This window comes from Apodemus sylvaticus, chromosome 7 (genome assembly GCF_947179515.1).
Source record: "Apodemus sylvaticus chromosome 7, mApoSyl1.1, whole genome shotgun sequence".
NCBI classification, from domain to species: domain Eukaryota; kingdom Metazoa; phylum Chordata; class Mammalia; order Rodentia; family Muridae; genus Apodemus; species Apodemus sylvaticus.
This window is the reverse complement of record NC_067478.1, coordinates 107,978,100-107,998,643: the sequence shown is the minus strand read 5'-3', so window position 1 is coordinate 107,998,643 and position 20,544 is coordinate 107,978,100. Positions and strand designations below refer to the sequence as shown.

Below are 20,544 nucleotides of genomic sequence, written 5' to 3'. Positions count from 1 at the left end.
TTTTGATATCTAGAAATAGTTAAATAAATTTAACACAGATCTATATAATGTATTTTATTCCCATCAATCAACAGAGTAGTTTGCCTTCTCTTTAATAAGATATTTGCTACAGAAATGATATCTATTAACTAAAGTATTTTATAAATACAAGCTACTGTGAGAAATCAGTGTTGTTTCTCATATGACTAGCTTATCATTCATGATTATAAATGTCATGATTTCATCACTCACACACACATATCAATGACATTTCCTTAATGTCAAGGAAATATAATATCAAGGTAATGTAAGGGAAAGAATGAGGCGTGGTTAAGTGTTTCAGATTTAAAGACTTAGGTTGTTTTTAAAATTCAGGGTAAGGAAAGATGCTTAAGAGATAAAAACTTATCTCCCCTGGTTAACAAACATTGTTATATTGTTAATATAACTTTTATACTGTATTTGGTGCTGAGTTAGCTCCAGACTTTAGGTTTTGTATATTCTGGAATTCTTGCATGCAAATTCTGGAAAACTTTGGAGGCATTAGTCAAACTGCTTTGTCATTTATCTTTGGATAAAATTTCTTCAAAAGAAATTTTTGAAAGTGTGATCACTTACTTTTATGAAGATTATCAGTTATGTATTCATAGTTTGTTAGGATTTTAGAGAAAATCTATCAGAAACCAGTCATATGGGAATTGATGAGTTAAATGTTTTAGATAATTTAAACTTAAAACTAATACAAAACAATTATGTGCATAGAATGGGGTACTTAAATCAGCCTACTCACTTCCTTGCTGTATTACTAAGACTGGTCTTGTTAAAAGGTAGCAAGCAGTAAGCTTACTTCAAATTTCACAGGTTGTATTTTCCTTTGTTAGGTATAACACAGTTGAAAGGCTGCTCCATCCTTGCACTCACCTTGGTTTTCCATCTTCTGGGTGGTGCTCTCTCAACTTTAATTTTCAGCCTAATCTTTTATAGTGCTCCAAGACTTTGCCCAGATCCTCTTTCTTTGGGAATCCAATCCCTTCCCAGTAGTATCCATGTGCAGATAACTTATTTTCAGTACCAAGCAACCTTGGAAATTTTCAGTCATATGCTTAAAGTTGTCTACCTAACACCTTTTCTTGAATATAGTAGATAGACATCTCAAACTTAACATATTTAAGGCTATTGTTGATTTTGACATTCCCTACCCAGTTTTCCTCCATTGCCCAGAGTTTTCATAATTATCACCAAACATCAAGTGCTCAAGTCAGAAGTCTTCAGTTAGTTAGCCCAGTTATCCTTGGTTTGGTTTTTTTCCCCCCCACTGGTGTTGTCTAATTTATTAGCAGTATTCCACCAACTCTACCTTCAAAAAACATATTTCAAATCTTTAATCTCTCATTGTTTTCCACTAGTAGCTTAATTTAATATACTTTCTTGGATTATTGTAGTAGTCTTCTTAGTTCTTATTCCACTTGACTTAACAATAAGCTATCTTTAAAATGTTAATCAGGTCACTTGCCTGTGTGAAACCCTCCAGTGGTTTCCCCTCATGTCTAAACTTACTTTGGCTGAGTCCCACATGATCTGGCCCCTGCCTGCCTCTCTGACCTCATTTCCTATCCTGTTGTCTTTTTCCTCTAGTATAGATCACATATCTTCTCTTTTGTTCCTGAAAGTAGCAGATTTATTGCTAGTTTAGAGGCCTTCCTGTTGTCTGGAATGCTTCCTGTCTTTTCTTAATTCAACCCTAAAACAGTACCGATTATGAGCCATAGACTGTTGAAGAAAAGACAATGAGACACAGGTCTATACTCTGAGGTGTTTTTGCCTTCTGTCTGGTGGGTCCCTTGATAGGGCAAAAGAAAAGGATAGTTGCTGAATTTTTTTAACTCTCAGATATTTTGCGCAGCACGTACATATGTGTATGACAGTTTTTGAAATTTTGCTTTTACTTATTAACTACTTTAAGTATAAGATCGAGAAGACCATAACTGCCTCAAATTGTTTGAAGTAGGTTGTACAAGTGTAAACTTTTTTCCGTGTTCTTTAAGTTGTCTTTCAGTTTTCACAGCTTATATTTACTTAATTTTCTCTCTGTGTTATGACTTATCTTTAGCTACAATCTACATGTCTTTTAACTCTGAATTCATAGGTTTTGAAATGTAGCAGTGTATGAAAAGATAGTAACTAAAATGTTTGTGTTTGTCTAAACTTGGCTATTGACTGACAACAATATGAAATTCATAGTACACCTTCCTGAAGTTCATATGTCTATATTTTCCCCAATATTTCCTGTAAGATTTCAGGCATATAGTATGGTAACTGGCCTTTATTAAAAGATAGGTCTTTTAATATTTCCAAAGGAAATATAAAAACTACTGAAAATGTGAGACTATTACTTGTACATGCATATGAGTCTGTCTCCAATTTGTTTTAATTTATTAAATTTACTTTACTTTTAACGTGTTGAGTTACATGTAAGTAACTTGTATTTTTCTGTATTTTGCTATGTTCCAATGGATCTGCTACTCCTGTTTGGACTGAATGTGCCATTACAATTTGTGGAATTCTTTACTTGCTGTCTTCTGTGAATTTGGTCTGTTGGAATTTGGAACACTGGAATGATGAAAATGTTTCCATTACAAAGTAGCTGTGAGTATACTATGTAATTTATACAAAACCTTGTTTATAGTCTAAGTTAAGTTAATTTTAACTTGTAATTAGATGAAATATGACCTTTAAGGAAATTTAAATTTAAAATACAGTTTTAGCTGTACTTGTGATACTTGGCTATATTCTTATCATGCTCCTAATTATCTTCAAAGTTAGCTTTTAATTTAATAGGCTAGTTTGAGTCTTCAATATTTGGATTAAAAATTAGTTTATGATATTGGGAAGCATGGAAGTTGTGGTTTAGCTATACATGTGATACTGGTTAAGAGTGCAAACCATTTAAATTCAGGTGTGTTGGAGTAATGTTTTGATATCACAAGTTGTTTTGCCATTAGAATTGAAATGTGTCAGAAACTTAGACAATGTTTATGCCTCTTGAGATTATTCACTTCTATATTTAAATGAGTAAGACTATTTCTGAAGTAAAATTAACCAGTAAGTCTCTACTCACTTGATAGTGTAACTATGAACAGTAGTTTTTACCAGTTGTTCAATTAAGAATCAGGCTTACTTGGCCAATTTAGAATTAAATTTTTAAAAATTACTTGTGAAATGATTATTCAGGCCATTAAAGAATCAAAACCCCATATATCTGACATAATTGCAGTTTGTTTTAAATCCAGTATACATTTCATTTCATGAAGATGGAAGTAGCAAGATCATGGGCAATCTTGAAAGATACAAGTGGGCCTGGGATTACAGCTTGAAAGAAACATGCCTGTTGACATTGATTATGAAAATCTTCAAGATTTATGGAAAAGAGGTGCTTTAAGCACAATTTTTTATTTTATTGCATGAGTCAAGATAATTTAAAGGAACACTTAAGTGTGGAAATTAGTGTGTGCAAAGGCTCTCGGTATATACATTTAAGTGTGGAAATTAGTGTGCGCAACATGTCTCAGTATATACATTTAAGGGGATTTGAATTTTTTGTGATTAAAACTTTGTTGCTTTAGTTCTCAGTTCTTGTTGCTTACTGTCAAGTGAAATCTTTGCTCTGAAAATAGGCTTCATTAATTCTTCATTCCTGGGTTTTAATAATTAATCATTTATTTTCAAGTCATGTTCAATTTATTCTGTACCTTTTGCAATTAGTACTTTTATTGATGATAATATAAGCTATTTGATTTGCTATGAAGAATAGTTTGTATAATTTAAATAAAATAGATGAATGTGGGAATTTGTAGTGTTACAGCATTGATATTTGAGTTACATGGTTCTTCTTACCTTCCTCAGCAACCGAAGAACCTTGAGGGCTATGTGGGATTTGCCAACCTCCCAAATCAAGTGTACAGAAAATCGGTGAAAAGAGGATTTGAATTCACTCTTATGGTAGTAGGTGAGATGATTTCTTCTTATTAATCTAGAGTTCTGCTCTTTTTAATCATCTTTGGCTAAATTTAAAAATAATATCTCAAATTACAGTGAATGCATGTTGTATTTTATGTTATGTGCAAACATTTAAAAAGACAGCTATTGCATAATATGGTTTGTATCTCTTCTCTTTTTTCCTTCCTTTGGCAAAAGCTGAGAATGGCAGTATAGCGATTGAATAGCCTTTTCAAGTGATTGCTAAAAAGGAAAGCTACCAAGTGGTGCTTACTACTGGAGGATGTTTGTCCTCTGGCTAATCACCTTCAGTGAAGTTGTGTCACATGAGCACTTAACGTTCAACAAGTATTTGCTCTGAGTTTTGGAAAGAAAGGTGTATTAAAAGGTCATAATTCAAATGCTTACCATTCGATTTACATTCATTGTGTGGATGTTGTGGGGAAATGTTACTCTCCTTGTTTTCTAATTCAGTCTGAACACTTTAATCTATAATCCATTTGATGTATTGTTAAAGGTTATTTTGAATATAGGTTGGTTAATATCATCATTATATATAAAGAAACAGCCTGTACTTTTACTCTGGGTAAGATGAGTATCTTCAAAGGCATTCTTATTCTCAAGTGACTATTTTCTCTGGCTAGAGGCTGACTTAAAATCCTAAAATCATGAGTGTAATGGAAATCTGTTATATTTCCTTGTTACTGGTTTTAAGAAGGTGAAAGCAGGACAAATGATGAAGTTGAATCTATGCTGGACTAAAACAGTGTATATTGTTTTGCTAATCATGTTTTACCACATATTTATTTTTATATTAAGTTATTAGACTTAACTGAAAAATACTCTTTACTGAAGGGAACAGTATTTTTCTCAATTACATTTTTTCCCTATTGGATTTTGGAAGTTGGATTTATTATAATAGTTCATGTGGTTAAAACATTAAAATTTTATACTTAATAGTGTTGGTGTAGTAGTTTGAGTGAAAATGAAAATGTCCCTCATATCTGAACATTTGTTTCCCAGTTGCTGGTATGACACTGTTTGTGGAGGTTTAGGAGACACAGCTTTACTAGAGGTAGAAGTCACTGGGAGCAGACTGAGAGTTTACAGCTTTTCACTACTCCCAACTTGCTCTCTAAGTTTCATGCCTGTGGTTAAGATTGTAAGCTCTTAGCTTCCTACCTCAGCTGCCTTGTCTCTCTGCCTTGATGGATTCTTATCCCTCTGGAACTTGTAAGCCTAAATAAATTCTTTGTTTTGAAAGTTGCCTTGCTTGTGTGGCTTTATCATAGCAACAGACCAGTAACTAAGACAGTTGGTTAACTTGATTGATTCTGGCTGGGAACAAGTAGTGCAGGTGTAGCTTTGGAGCAGAGGTGAGCCTAGACAGGTGGATAGAGTTGAGGTTACCTTTCTTCTCTAAGTTGACAACCTGATAATTATATTTAAAGAAACATTGCATCTTACTTTGAAGAGATGTCAGTAATTTAAATGATAAACTATAGACAATATGAGTCGCTAAGTGTGGTGGTTTGAATAGGTGTGGTCCCCAAAGACTCATGTTTGAATGCTCGGACCATAGGAAGTAGCACTGTTAGGTTTGTTGAAGAAAGTGTCTCACTGTGTGGACAGACTTTGAGCTTCCCATGCGTAAGCTCTGCTCATTGTGGAACATTGTCCCCTTCTGCTGCCTGGAGATGAAGATGCACAACTCTCAGCTCCGTGTTCAGTACCATGGCTGCCTGCATGATGATAATGTACTAAACCTCTGTAATTATTAGCCAGCCCTAATTAAAATGTTTTCCTTTTATAAGAGTTGCCATGGTTATGGTGTCTCTTCACATCAATAAAATTCTTAAAACACTAAGAAAACTTTTTCTTACATTAATGTAAAGTTTTTACATTAGAATTTAAAGAATAGCATTTGAATGTGTTTTTAGTAGAATATCTGGACGTTTGAATAAGATTTCCTCCATAGTCTCTGTGGGGCAAGCTGGAGGGTGTGGCTTTCCTGGAAGAAGTATATCACTTCTGAAGTATTTCCTACTGAAGTATATCAGCAGGCATTGAGAGCTTAAGGTCTTACCTTATTCCTACTTGGCTCTCTGTTTCATAGTTGTGATTCAAAATTTGGGCTCTCAGCTTGCTGTCCCAGCTGTGCCTGCTGCTATGATTTCCCTGCTATCACGAGACTCTAAGCTTCTGGGACCATAAGCCCAAATAAGCTCTTTCTTAAGTTGCGTTGGTCATGGTGTTTTATCAAAGCAACAGAAAAGTAAGTAATATATTTTTTGTAGCCCTGGCTATCCTGAAACTCACTCTGTAGACCAGGCTGGCCTGGAACTCAGAGACCTGCCTGCTTCTGCCTCCCAAGTGGGAGGATTAAAGGCGTGCGCCATCATGCCCAGCCAGCCAGCTTGCCTTTTTTAAAGGGGAAAAATACACCTGTCCCAGCACTGCTTTCCTAGAGGTGACACTGCCCACAGTGGGCCGGGCATCCTATCTCAGTCATAATCAAGAAAGTGCCCCACAGATTTGATAGACGCCTTTTCTCATTTGAGGTCCCTGCTTTTCAGATTATCCTCTCCACCCCTCACACAAATTAACCAGCACAGTATCTGAGGATCACGGCCGTATTGTGTTGTTTTCCAGGATGTGTGTTTGAGAAGGCTAAAGTCACCTGATACTGATTATTTTTTAGAGGAAATATTAAGTCTCTTAATGGATCTTATTTATGAGCTTTACTGATGAATCTTTTAATAAAATGCAACTTGTTTGGTGTTCTTGCCATTAGTGTTCCTAATATCTTGAGGGTGGCCATGAATGCACTCTGTAGCAGTTCTAGTTTGCCATATTTACTAGATTTGCCTACATGAGTTTAATTTGGTTGTTCAACAGCAGCCATATGCATGCAGAAGTGAAAAACCTGATAGTTAATCGGTCTAAAAAGCTGGATGTCTCAGTCACAATATGGTTCAGAAGACCTGCTGCTGTGTTCCAGTGTCAGTGAAAGACTGTCCTGCCTCAGGATACAAGCGCCTACCTGAAGATAACTGCAGAAGCATTTCCCCCACACTTTTCTGTCTGGCTACTCCAGAGAAGTGCTGTTCACTCTGGAGGGGATTCCTCCTTAGTTGATCCTTTTTAGAATTACTCTCACATACTTTCCCAGAGCTCTATCTTTAGTTGATTTCAGATCCAATCAAATTGATAACCAAGGTTACCAATCACACCACTTTTTTATAATTTACATGTCAGGCACATGTTTATTATGTATGTTAAGTCACAGTCCTGTAGTAACCATTTCAGAGATGAAATTGAGGTATTAGATTAGCTTACATCTGCTCATGTAAAAATTCAGTCTTTTTCTGACTGTTAACATTCATGTCCCTCCTTGGGACATCCAGTCCCACCAGAACTAAGCACATCCTTTCCCACTAAGGTCCAACCAGGCAGTCCATGTAGGGGAAGGGGATCCAATGGCAGGCAACAGAGTCAGAGACAGCACCCCCCCCCCCCAACACACACATACACTTCAGATATTAGGGAACCCATATGAAGACCAAGCTGCACATCTGCTACAAATGTGTAGAGGATCTAGGTCCCACCCCTGCATGCTCTTCAGTTGGCAGTTCAGTCTTTGTGAGCTCCCATGCGCCCATGTTAGTTTACCCTGCAGGTTCTCTTGAGGTGTCCTTGATCTCCTCTGGCTAAGTCTTAAGCCCCTTTTTGTTAGTACATTTTCATGACTTAATTTTAAGATCCAGAACTAGGGATGAAGTGGAGAAAAAGGCCAGGGATGTTAGGGCAGGCAGTTAATAGGTTAGATGATTGATTAGGCTTTAGTTTCAACTTTAGTTGAATTTCTTTAAAATACAAACATTGGGAAATAACTATTATGCCTCTATTCGCTAGTGAAGTATAGATTTCTTTACAGAGCTAGTCAGATTTAGTTCATTTGAAAGATGATTTATTATTTTCTCATAAACAAGATTTAGCTGTTTAACTTGAATTAACTGGTAGTTTTGATGCCTTCATTAGAATCCATTCCCACTTGCTATCTTCAAGTTTGCCATATGACATAGTATCTTCTATATATTAGAATTTCTTTCTTTAAAAAAAGTACTGTTGTGTTTATGCACATGAATTCAAATGACGTTTTTTGGTGCCAAGTAATATTCTATTTTTTAAATGTATCATTGTTTATCTCTTACTGATTAAACATCTTGATTTCTTCTAATTTTGGACAGCTATAAACAAGCTACAGGAAGTTGTAGAGATTTTTGTCTTGAACACTAGTTTGTACTTGCATGCTTACTGTATTTACATGACTAAAGTATTTTTCTCAAGAAATCATAAAACTGACTTCCAAAGACACTGCACTCTTGTGCATTCCCGGAAGCAATGAATCATAGTTTCCATTAGTTCTATTACTCTACATATTTTTCAGCATTTGATTTTGTCATTGTTTTTAATTTGAACAATCTAATAGGTGTTGAGCTATATCTTAAATTTTCATTTACATTTCCTTAATGACATATAAAATAGTCTTATATACTTATTTGCCATTTGTATGTCTTATGCAGTAATGTATCAAAGTATTAGGTCCATTTTATATTCCCATCCCCAGTTTTAAAGCGTCCATATATATTTTTTAGTATATATGTATATTATAAAGTATATAATAGTATGTCAGTCCTTTATCAGGTAGGGAGGTGTGTGTGTATGCTTGTGAATGTGTTCTGTCTTTTCATTCTATAGACATTGCCTTTCACAGAACTGAAGTGTTTGATTTTAACAAAGTCTAGCTTATCAGTGTGGTTCCTTCTCATGAGAACCTTTAGTGTTTGTACTGGCTGGTTTTGTGTGTCAACCTGACACAGGTTGGAGTTATTACAGAGAAAGGAGTTTCAGGTGGGGAAGAGCCCCCATGTGATCATCTGTGGGGCATTTTCTTAATTAGTGATCAAGCGGGGAGGGCCCCTTGTGGGTGGTGCTATCTCTGGCTGGTAGTCTTGGGTTTTATAAGAGAGCAGGCTGAGCAAGCCAGGGGAAGCAAGCCAGTAAGGAACATCTCTCCATGGCTTCTGCATCAGCTCCTGCTTCCAACCCTGCATGAGTTCCAGTCCTGACTTCCTTTGCGATGAACAGCAATGCAGAACTGTGAGCTGAATAAACCCTTTCCTCCCCAACTTCCTTCTTGGTCATGATGTTTGTGCAGGAATAGAAACCCTGACTAAGACAGTGTTCTTAGAAACCATTGATATGTCAGGGACATCTAGGTTTACTCTGTTATCTCCCATGAGTTTTTCATTTTCAAATAGGACTATGATCTATTTGGGTTGTGTGTGTGTGTGTGTGTGTGTGTGTGTAAGGTGTGAAACATGGAGATTCACTGGATTATGAATAGTCAGGTGTAATAACACGTGGAGTTGTTTCAGTACCACTTGTGGGAATAACTTTTGTACTCTGCAATATACCTTTTTTTTTTTAAATTTATTTATTATATGTAAGTACACTGTAACTGTCTTCAGAGACCCCGGAAGAGGGCATCAGATCTCATTACGAATGATTGTGAGCCATCCGTACATGGATGTGGTTGCTGGGAATTGAACTCAGGACCTTCGGAAGAGCAGTCAGTGCTCTTAACCGCTGAGCCATCTCTCCAGCCCTGCAATATACCTTTATTTCTTTATTATTATTAGTTTTTTTTATTGGATATTTTCTTTATATTTCAAATATTTTCCCCTTTCCAGGTCTCCCCTTCGGAAAACCCCTAGCCCATACCCCCTCTCCCTGCCTCTATGAGGGTACTCCCTCACCCATCCACCCACTCCTGTCCTCCTGCACTGGCATTCCCCTACCCTGGGACACCGAACACCCTCAGGCCCAAGGGCCTCTCCTCCCACTGATGTTCAACAAGTCCATCCTCTGGCCCATGTGTGGCCAGCGCCATGGGTCCTCCATGTGTACTCTTTGGCTGGTGGTTCAGTCCCAGGAAGCTTTGGGAAGGGGAGGGAATGGCTGTTGACACTGTTGCTCCCACCATGGGGCTGCAAACCCTCTCAGCTCCTTCCCTCCCTTCTACTCCTCTGTCAGGAACCCCCAAGCTCAGACCAATGGTTGGCTGGGAGCTTCTGCTTCTGTCTTTGTCAGGCTCTGGCAGAATCTCAGAGACAGCTTCTGTCAGGCAGCACTTCCCAGCATCCATGGGTTTGGTGGCTGTGTATGGGATGGATCCCCAGATGAGGCAGTCTCTGGATGGCCTTTCCTTCAGTCTCTGCTCCATACTTTGTCTCCATATTTCCTCCTGTGAGTTATTTTGTTCTCCCTTTTAAAAAGCACTGAAGCATCCACATTTTGGTCTTCCTTCTTCTTAGGTGTCATATGGTCTCTGAATTGAATCTTGGGTATTCTAAACATTTGAGCTAATAACACTTATCGGTGAGTAAAAACCGTGTTTGTTCTTTTGTGACTGAGTTACATCACTCGGGATGATATTTTCAAGTTTCTTCCATTTGCCTGCAAATTAGTACTTGAAGTTCTAGCTAGAGCAATTAGACAATAAAAGGAGGTCAAAGGAATACAAATTGGAAAGGAAGACGTCAAAACTATCACTGTTTGCAGATGATATGATAGCATACTTAAGCGACCCAAAAAGCTCCACCAGAGAAATCCTAAAGCTGATAAACAACTTCAGCAAAGTGGCGAGATATAAAATTAACTCAAACAAATCAATAGCCTTCCTATACTCATAAAGGATAAACAGGCTGAGAAAGAAATTAGGGAAACGACACCTTCACAATGGCCACAAACAATATAAAATACCTTGGTGTGACTCTAACCAAACAAGTGAAAGATCTGTATCACAAGAACTTCATTCTCTGAAGAACTACATTGAAGAAGACCTCAGAAGATGGAAAGCTCTCCCATGCTTGTGGATTGGCAGGATTAATGCAGTAAAAATGGCCATCTTGCTGAAAGCAGTCTACAGATTCAGTGCAATCCCCATCAAAATCCCAAATCAGTTCTTCATAGAGTTAGAGCAATTCTCAAATTTATTTGAAATAACAAAAATGAACAAATTCATTTGGAAAACAACAGGGTAGTGAAAACTATTCTCAACATTAAAAGAACCTGACCTCAAGCTGTACTACAGATCAATAGTAATAAAAAACTGCATGGTATTGGTACAGTGACAGGCAGGTAGATCAATGGAATAGAATTGAAGACCCAGAAATTAACCCACACGCTTGATGGTCACTTGATCTTTGACAAAGGAGCTAGTACCTTTATTTCTGTGTAAGATTGGCTGACTCTTAGTTTCTCTAGGTTGTCTGTTCTATATTAATCTGTTTCACATGTATATAAGCATATGTACACAAAGTGTATATAAAAATAATTAATTGAATACATTGTTTCTATTATTTTTGAGCAAAATATCATGTTAGATCAATTAGATATAAGAAAGAAATGAGGATAAGAAAACTAAAAGTTGGGGCTGGTAAGATAGCTTAGCCATTAAGGAGCACTGGCTGCTCTTCCAGAAGTTCTGAGTTCAATTCCCAGCAACCACATAGTGGCTCATAACCATCTCTAAGGGGATCTGATGCCCTCTTCTGGCCTGTGGGTGTACATGCAGCAGAGTACTCATACATTAAATAAATAAGTTAAATAAGTAAAATAAGAAAAGAAACATTTAAAAAAAACTATGTAAAAGTTGCTGAGCACAGCATTTGGGAGGCAGAAGTAGGTAGATCTCTCTGAGTTCAAGACTAACCTGGTTAACAGAGTGAGTTCCAGGACAACCAAAGCTATATAGTGGTACCCTGTCTTGGAAAAAAACCCAAAAACCAAAAAAGCAAGCCCCCCCCCCAAAAAAAAAAGGAAAGAAAAAAATAAAAATAAAACACAAAGCTTCATATGCTGGTTTGATTTTTTTCCTTTGGTGCATTTTCTTTTATTCAAAGTTTCTGATCTGCCTTATTCAGTGTGGTATTTTCCAGTTATATCTCTTTGCTTAAGCATTTGCAGTTTTAGGAGCATTAAAATAGAATGTACATGTCCTCTAGGTGTGTGCATGTTGTCACAAATGACAAGATTTACTTCCCTTTTAAGGCTGACCATTATTCCATTTTGTGTGTGCCAGTTTCTTTAAATATCCACTCATTGGCTGTTGTGAATTGTGTTACAGTAAACATCTCTTCTGATGTAGCAGTTTCCTTTGCTTTGATTACATAACTATTGTTTGGGTTGCTGAATATGTAGTCGTTTTAATTTTAATTTTCTTTTTTGTATCTGTATATGTTGTGATGGTGCTCTTGTTTGTGTAATTTGATGCTTACATGGGTATGGATGTGCATGTGAAGGCTAGAAGACTATCTTTGATCACTGTCTACTTTATTTACTGAGACAGGTTCTCTTGCTAAACCTGAAAGTCTTGAACTTGATCCAGGGACTTCTGTCTCTGCCTCAGGGGCACAGCTCCACCTAGCCTTTCTCTTTGGTCTATTGAGTCTTCCAGTCTTCACGATGTCTTGGTATGTAATTTATCCACTGAGCCATTTCTCTAACCCCTTATTTTTATTTTTAAAGGAATTCTTTACTGTTTTTTATAATGTCTATAATATTTCCATCAGTGCAGAAAGATATTAACTCTTTCCTTTTAAGTAATAGGCATTCTAACAAGTATGGTCTAATTGTGCTTTCTGGTCTGATTGTACGTTTAAGTTGTGTTTTCCTGTTAGTTACTAAGACTGAGTGTGTTATGGTATCTAGTGCAGTGGATCTGATTTTACAGATTGGCTTACACATTATTGTCTGGGTAGCCACAAGGCTGTCTCCACACCAGAGAAGCTGAGAACCTGTCCTCTGCTCAGTTTATGAGTCTGAACTGTTTGGTGAAGGCTTGGAGGATTACTGGGCAACAAGTAGTCCTCAGGCAGTATTGGAAGACCCCAAGAAGCTGTATTCTGTTGTTACTGAAGAAATGAAGTAGTAACAGCTGCAGCAACAACTTGCCAACAGGGTAATGGAACTCACCTATGAAATAGGAAGGCAATGAGGCATACAACAAAGGCTTTTCTCTTTGTCTGCCTCTCTCTCTCTCTGTCTGTCTCTCTGTCTTTCTCTAGCTACATTGGAAAGTGCCACCCACATTTATAGTGTGTCTTCCAACTTTAAATAGCCTGATCAAGAAGATCATTTATATGTATGAGTGAGTACTTTATCTTTTCATTGAACCCAAATCCAGGGCTAATTGAAAACTAAGATTTAGCCATTACACCGAGACTTTTCACATAATGTGGCCATTTGTAAGTCTTGTTTTTAAGACAGGGTGGCCTGGAACTCTATGTAGTTCAAGCTGTCCTTGAACTTAAATTCATCCTGCTGTTCTGAGTGCTGGGAGTACAAGTGTCTTCTTGGCTTATATGTTCTTCTAACAGAAATGTCTGTTCTAACCTTTGCTCATTTTAAAATTTGTTGTTATTACTTTGTTGTTGAATGATGAGAGTCCCTCACCTATTCTGCATAGAAACCCTGTTGTACATGTGTTCCACATATTTTGTCCTATTTTGATCACTCCTGACCTCTGCCGTGCTATGTAGAAGTTGTAGTTTTAATCCTGTTGTCCTGATTATTTCCCCCATCCCTAGTTGGTTGTCTGTACTTTTAAACCTTAAACTGAGAAGCCAATAATTGCAGAGATATATTTCACTTAACAGTTTCCCATGGCCAGGCGGACAGAAGCAGGCGGATTTCTGAGTTTGAGGCCAGCCTGGTCTAGAGAGCGAGTTACAGGATAGCCAGGGCTACACAGAGAAACCCTGTCTCGAAAAACCAAACCAAACAAAACAAAACAAAAAGCAAACAAAAAACAGTTTCCTATGTTTCTTCCTTGTGATTTTACAGTTTCAGGTCTTATGCTTAAATCTCTTAATTTATTTTGAATTGAATTTTGTAATGTCAATTTTGCTTTTGGACATTCAGCTTCTTTAACACTGTTTATTGAAGGAGCTGTTCTTTTCATTGTGTGTATTTCTCATTTACGTTCTTTGCTGAAAACTAATTGGCCACAAATTTGTTTTATAACCATACTTCTGAACTTTCTCTTCTGTGTATCTGCTTTTGTATAAGAACAATTGTTCTTATTACAATAGTTCTGTAATGTAATCTGAAATCAGTTTAATGCCTTACTTTGCTTATGATACTCAGAATCATTTTTTCTTTTTAGATTGTGTGTGGGGGGTGTGGGGGGGTGAGGGTGGTGGTGGTGGTAGTGGTGTATTTGCATGTATGTGTTGTGTACTGTGTGAGTGCCCGGTGCCCATTGAGGTATAGTTAATTATTAGTATGTAGAAACACTTTTTTTGGTGTGTGTGTGTGTGTGTGTGTGTGTGTGTGTTTAGACCACTCCCCACCACAGAAGTTTAGTAGACCAAAAATTTAGTCTCCTAAATACAAAAATGATGTCAGTGGAAAACAAGCTATTTTTCTATTTTAGACCCTCCTTTCTTTTTCTTGTCTAATTGCTCTGATGCTCTGACTTGGACTTCCAGTGCTATTATGTTCTGTACATGTGGAAGAATGACTATCTCTACACTTGGGGACTTGAAGGAATAGTTTTGACTATGCAATTGAGGTTATCAGCATTGAATTGTCAAATGGTTTTCATGAAAGATTTTGTCTTTTACTATTTTGTCTTTTTTTTGTATCTATTGAGATTTGTGTTTCTTACTCTCAGTGATGCTATTGTTTGATTATGAGTAAGAATCTTTTCATTTAAGGTGCAAGTTCACCTCAGCCATGGCATATGATTCTTCTAATGTGTTGTATGATTCATTTTGATAATTGCTTGTTTAGGAGTTCTGCATTCTCATCTGGTGCTGGTCCCAGTGGTGCCGGTCTCTAATCCCATGCTCCATGCCTATTTGTTTGGAACAGCATCTCCTATAGTCTATATCTTCCTGTAACTGACCAAGGCTACCCTCAAACTCCCCAGCCTGCTATCTTGGGTTTATAAGCCTGAACTTTTACACCTAGCTTAATTTTCTCTACTTGTGTTTGCTTGAGCTTAGTATGAAGATGATGAATAGAATGAGTGTTCCTTCCTCTAATTTCTGAGACGAATTAGAAGAGAACTGGTTTTCTTTAAGTGCTAGGTAAGACGTTTAGTGAGACGTTCAGCCCAAGGCTTTTCTTTGGTGGAAAGTTTGGCTAGTTCTAATTTTCTTCCAAGATGTAAATCTGTTAGCGTGGTTTCTTCTTCATAGCTTGTGTTTTATAGGATATTTATGTTTTAGAGAGTCTTACCTATTTTATGTGTTTTCTAGTTTGTTGGCATATTCACTGTACTCTGTTAGCCTTTTATTTTTTGCTGTAAAATTAGGAATAATCCATTTTTAATAATTTCAATAATTTTAATTTTCCTCGATTATTGATGACTTGTTAATTTTGAAGGCCCTTTTGGGCAGCTCAGTTTTGCTAATTTTCACGCTCTCTTCCCTCCTTCCTTTCATTTTTGGTCTGCCATAGCCATTATTATCTCTTTTTGTGTTTCATTCATTCACTCTTTTCTAGATCAGTAACCTGAAAAGATAGTTTTAACATCAGATCATCATTGTAATGTAAGCATTTACAATGGACTGGTTCCTGTATTTCTTACTGCCCTAAGGCTGGCACACTGCATTGTCATTTTCATTGTTCTCTATATGTATTTTATTTCCTCTTACAGTTTCCTTTTGTTTTTGTTTTTGTTTTTGTTTTTTTGAGACGGTTTCTCTGTATGGCCCTGGCTGTTCTGGAACTCACTCTATAGACCAGGCTGGCCTCAAACTCAGAAATCCGTCTGCCTCTGCTTCCCAGAGTGCTGGGATTGCAGGCGTGCACCACCAAGGCCCGGCTTACAGTTTCCTTTTTGATCCTTTGGTTACATGAGAGTATGTGGATTTATTTCTAAATACGTGTGGATTTTTCATTTTATTTTTTGTGTTTGTTCATGTGTTCGTGTGTGCATGCACGTGGAGGCCAGATGTTGGTATTACTGTCTTCCTTGGTTGTTTTGCCACCTTGTTTTTTTTTTTTTTTAGACAGGATCTCACTGAGCTTAAAGCTCACTGATTAGACTAGGCTGACTGAGCTCCAGGGACCCTCATGTCTCTGCTTCCCTAGTATAGGGATTACTGGTGAGTACAGTCACATCCTACTTTTTTTGTGGATAGTGGGGATCAACTCTGGTCTTCATGTTTTCACTGCAAAGCCTTTTATTCACTGAGCTGTCTCTATAGCACCAATTTTATTAGGTATGATGAGAAAATACATATTTTATTTCACTTTTAATTTTAAGATCCGATTGTTACTCTTTTTAGACTTACTTTTGACTAGACTCAGATTTAGAAGTAGACGCTCTCAGTGAGGACAGCCTGCGTCTCTTGGTGATCTGTTCCTGGCGCTTTTCTTTGACTTTCTTCATTCTCTTGGCTAAGAGTTTAGCACATTCTGCAGCCTCCTCCTTGTTTTCTTGGTGCTTTGTTTCTTCAGAGCAATAGTTGGTGTTTGTGTTGCAGGACACATGGTGTAACAAGACGCTGAATCATGGGTGTTTTTGGTTTTGGGCTTCTTACCATCTGTAAGATTTTTCTGACTATACATTAGTGACCATCATTTTTTTTGGAGAGAGTAACAAGTTTTCATATCCTGCTAGCTCTTTTAGTCCCTAACTGAAGAGGGATAGTAGCATCTATCAGGTCTGGAATATCCTTATCTGTTGTTATTGTTGTTGTTGTTGTTGTTGTTATTATTATTATTATTATTATTTTGGTCCAACAATATCCAAGTTGAGAACGATTCCATTGGAACACTGAAATTGGAATCCACAATTCGTCTGCAAACAAATTTGTGCTTCCTCTCTCAAGTTCTCCTTAGTCTTATCACAAGAGCATCTCTTACTCAATAGGAGGTGCACTCGCTAGTTAGTCAAGATTCCTTGATTCGTGGGAAAACCTTGTTTCTCATTCCCACCACTGATTCAGACCAACATAACCCCTCCGCTCTTCACCCAGAGCATCAGCAGCCACTTCTGTGGCCATGCACTTCTCATAGAACCAATGGAGCTTGCACACCATCCACTTGAGTGGGATTTTGACAACATGAAGCTTTTAGTCATTCCTGAAAAATGTTTCACTTTACAGTAAAGAATAATGTGTGTTACCTTTCTGCGTTCAATGTTTTATCTGTATTGTTAGGGCTACTTCATTCACAATATAGTTCAGATCTTTATTGTTTCCTTAGATTTTTGCTGATCTAGTTCTTCTGTCTATGACTGCAGTGTCCAACTGTAGTTATAAAACTATTTCTCTACTGTTATCATCATTTCCTTTACATTCCTTGACGTTATGGTATTTGGTATATAAGTATTACATTTTTGTGAATTGATGTGTTGTTTATAAGTGTCATATCTTTATGAATTGATACTTGTATCAGCATAGCAAGTTCTTTTTGACTGTCTTGATAGTTTAACTTCTATTTTGTGTGATAATAGCATAACTGTTCTACCTCTTTTTGCATGGAGTGTCTTTCTAACCTGTCTGTATTCTTAGGTCTAAAGTGACTTCTTTATAGATGCCATGCAACTATACAATGCTTTTTATTCATTTGACTTTAGAAAGATTCACATGTAAATGTAAGTAAAGAACTTGCTCCATTCTGCATTTGTTCTCTGGATATCTTATAACTGTAAGGATCTTAATTCTTTTTTTGAGATATTATATACCGAACCCAGCCTGCATCTGTAAATGTTACTTATTCAAAACATGCCTGTTATTGTATATTAAGTGGTAAAAAATACGTTAACTATTACATTAATCATTATGTTTTATAATATATTTTAACCTTGTATGTTTTTGGCAGTAATAAACTGTATGCTTGGTAGTGTATACTAGACATAAAAAGTTGAAGAGTATGTGATCATGGTAGAAATCATGCTGTAGCTCCTTTTCTTTTTTGAGCATGTGCATGGAAGTGCATGTGTCCACTGATGCTAGAGGCATTGGATCACCTGGAACTGGAGTTTCAGACAGTTGTGAGCTTCCTGAAATAGGTGCAGGGAACCCAAGAACACTTAACCACTCCTAAGCTGTCTTTCTAGTCCCAGATTTCTTTGATCATTCATTATTATCTGTAATAAAGATTAGTACTTTTACTTTTTATTTCACTGTGAAGTGCTGATATATAAGCTAACTAATCTTTTTTTGTTTCTTAAAGTGACTGCCTTTGGTTGCTAAAATACTTTTCTGTTAAATGTATCAGATACAGTATTAGATATGTTACTTTTAAAGGTGATGGAAGATGGGTGTTAAACTATTAAACATTTATTTTAAAAACCTTTGATAGTGTGGATCTTATTTGGTCAGTGTTTTACTTTTCCTGTGGCTATGATAAAATACCTTGACAAAAGCAACATCAAAAGGGTTCACTTTGGTTCATAGTCTTGTGTAGCAAGGAAAGGCTGGTATCAGACGCTTGAGGTAACTGGTCACATACCCAGTCAAGAACCTGGTGCAGGGAACCCAAGAACACTTAACCACTCCTAAGCTGTCTTTCTAGTCCCAGATTTCTTTGATCATTCATTATTATCTGTAATAAAGATTAGTACTTTTACTTTTTATTTCACTGTGAAGTGCTGATATATAAGCTAACTAATCTTTTTTTGCTGATTGCTTGCTCTCAGCTAGCTTCTTTTTATGTAATCCAGGGCCATTCTTTAAAGATGGGTTTTCCCATTTATATTCCCCAGTAAAAATAATCAATCCCTCACATTCCTGCCCAGTGGCTAATCTAAAGAAGCTGGAAGTTTATTTCCTAGGTGATTCAAGATCCTATCAAACTGACTGCCGTAGCCATCAGTGTATGAAACTGGGGACAAAAATATTTTTTTCTGAGCCCTGATCTTTTCTGAAGAGAAATAGAGAACCAGTGGTGGCAAGGCAAACTCGGAGGAGTGAAGGGAAGGGAGGCTGTGCTTGGGATATATTATATGAGAGGAGAATAAATAAAAGGAAAAAAATAAAAAGTGTTTTCTAATATGGAGTCTTGATGTTTTTGATCATGAACCTAGCCTTTGATTGCTGGACCATCTCTTCATTCCCAATATGGAGTCTTTGTAGTGTATTTTTGAATGTCACTAACTAGTGAAGTACTATTATTTTAGTCAAAAAACTGTTAAGTTTGACAGGTTTTTCTTCTATTTCTTTTAGGTGAATCTGGATTGGGCAAGTCGACATTAATCAACTCATTATTCCTCACAGATTTGTATTCTCCAGAGTATCCAGGGCCTTCTCATAGAATCAAAAAGACTGTACAGGTATATATGCTATTGTTGTTACGTTGACAACAGAACTTTTATTTGGTGTATAGAAGTAGATTCATATTTGACCTTAAGTGGAAAGTAGTAAGCATGACTTCACTAAATTAAAACCAAATACATATATAGTTAGCTGATCAGAGGAATTATCTTGACTGCCTTAATTACCCCAGCAACCCTCCTAGAAATTGCACTGTGATCTAGTAATAACCCTAGAGTTGTGTTGTCCATTATGATACTCATTTTGCACATATGATTAAGCTTCAACCAATAACATTAAATAAAGTTTAGTATGCAATTTCTTAATTGCATCATACACATCTCAAGTGCTCCATTGCCACATGTACTGTTTCATATTTTAGCAGTCACTCTATTGTGATGACTCAATGCCATATGTTAGCTAAATGGCACTAGTAATTATGTAAGACGACCAAGCTATGTATGTTCCAATTTATGACCCCTCAGTCTTAATAAGCATGCAGGTGAACTATTAATTCATACAGTTCCTAATTGTGTCTATTTGTGGTACAACCGGCTTTCTGCATTTCTAACAGGATCCCAAGTGGCAGAGCAAGACCTAGACTTTAGACCAGTGTTTTTCAACCTTCTGATCTTATAATGCAGTTCTTCATGTTGTGACTCCTATTCATAAAGTTATTTTGTTGCTACTTCATAAATATAATTTTGCTCTTCTATGAATTGTAATGTAAATATCTGATATGTAGGATTTCTGATATGTGACTCCCAAAGAGGCCACAACCCATAGGATGGGAACTGCTGATCTAGACTCTAGACCTGTAGCTACATGTTGTTCCTGAGCTTTTGCCATAAATGTAGTCCAAATTACGATATTCTGCAAGTGTAAATGTACTGCAGATTTTGAACAGTTAGCATGGAGGAAAAGAATGTAACTATATTTAAAATAGCTAATGAAAAATTTTAAAGTACTAATGTAGATCACTATATATTTTTGTTTGGTAGCACTGGCTCAACTTTTGGTTAAAAGCTTATTTGTTGGTGGTCTGATGAAGTAAATAACAGCACATTATTGAGGCAGGTGGGAATAGAGCTAGATTTGAAAGTCCTAGTGATCATTCCAGTGTATAAGATGCACAAAAACATGTACACACTGCCAGATGCAATTTAGTCATTTGATTAAGGAGTGGTTTTGTAAAGAAAATATTTTATTTTTCATTTAGTTTTCTTTG

The 20,544-nt window shown here is 36.7% G+C and overlaps 1 protein-coding gene across 1 annotated transcript in view; it reads left to right on the top strand.

Annotated features, from left to right (window-relative positions):
- Nucleotides 1–3,813: 3,813 nt before the first annotated feature.
- The window catches only part of Septin7 (septin 7), a 42,258-nt gene continuing 25,527 nt past the window's right edge, over nucleotides 3,814–20,544 (top strand). The window contains exons 1-2 of the mRNA XM_052189388.1: nucleotides 3,814–3,985; nucleotides 19,230–19,336. Of these exons, the coding sequence (XP_052045348.1) occupies nucleotides 3,814–3,985; nucleotides 19,230–19,336 (279 nt within the window). The remainder of the gene's footprint in view (nucleotides 3,986–19,229; nucleotides 19,337–20,544) is intronic.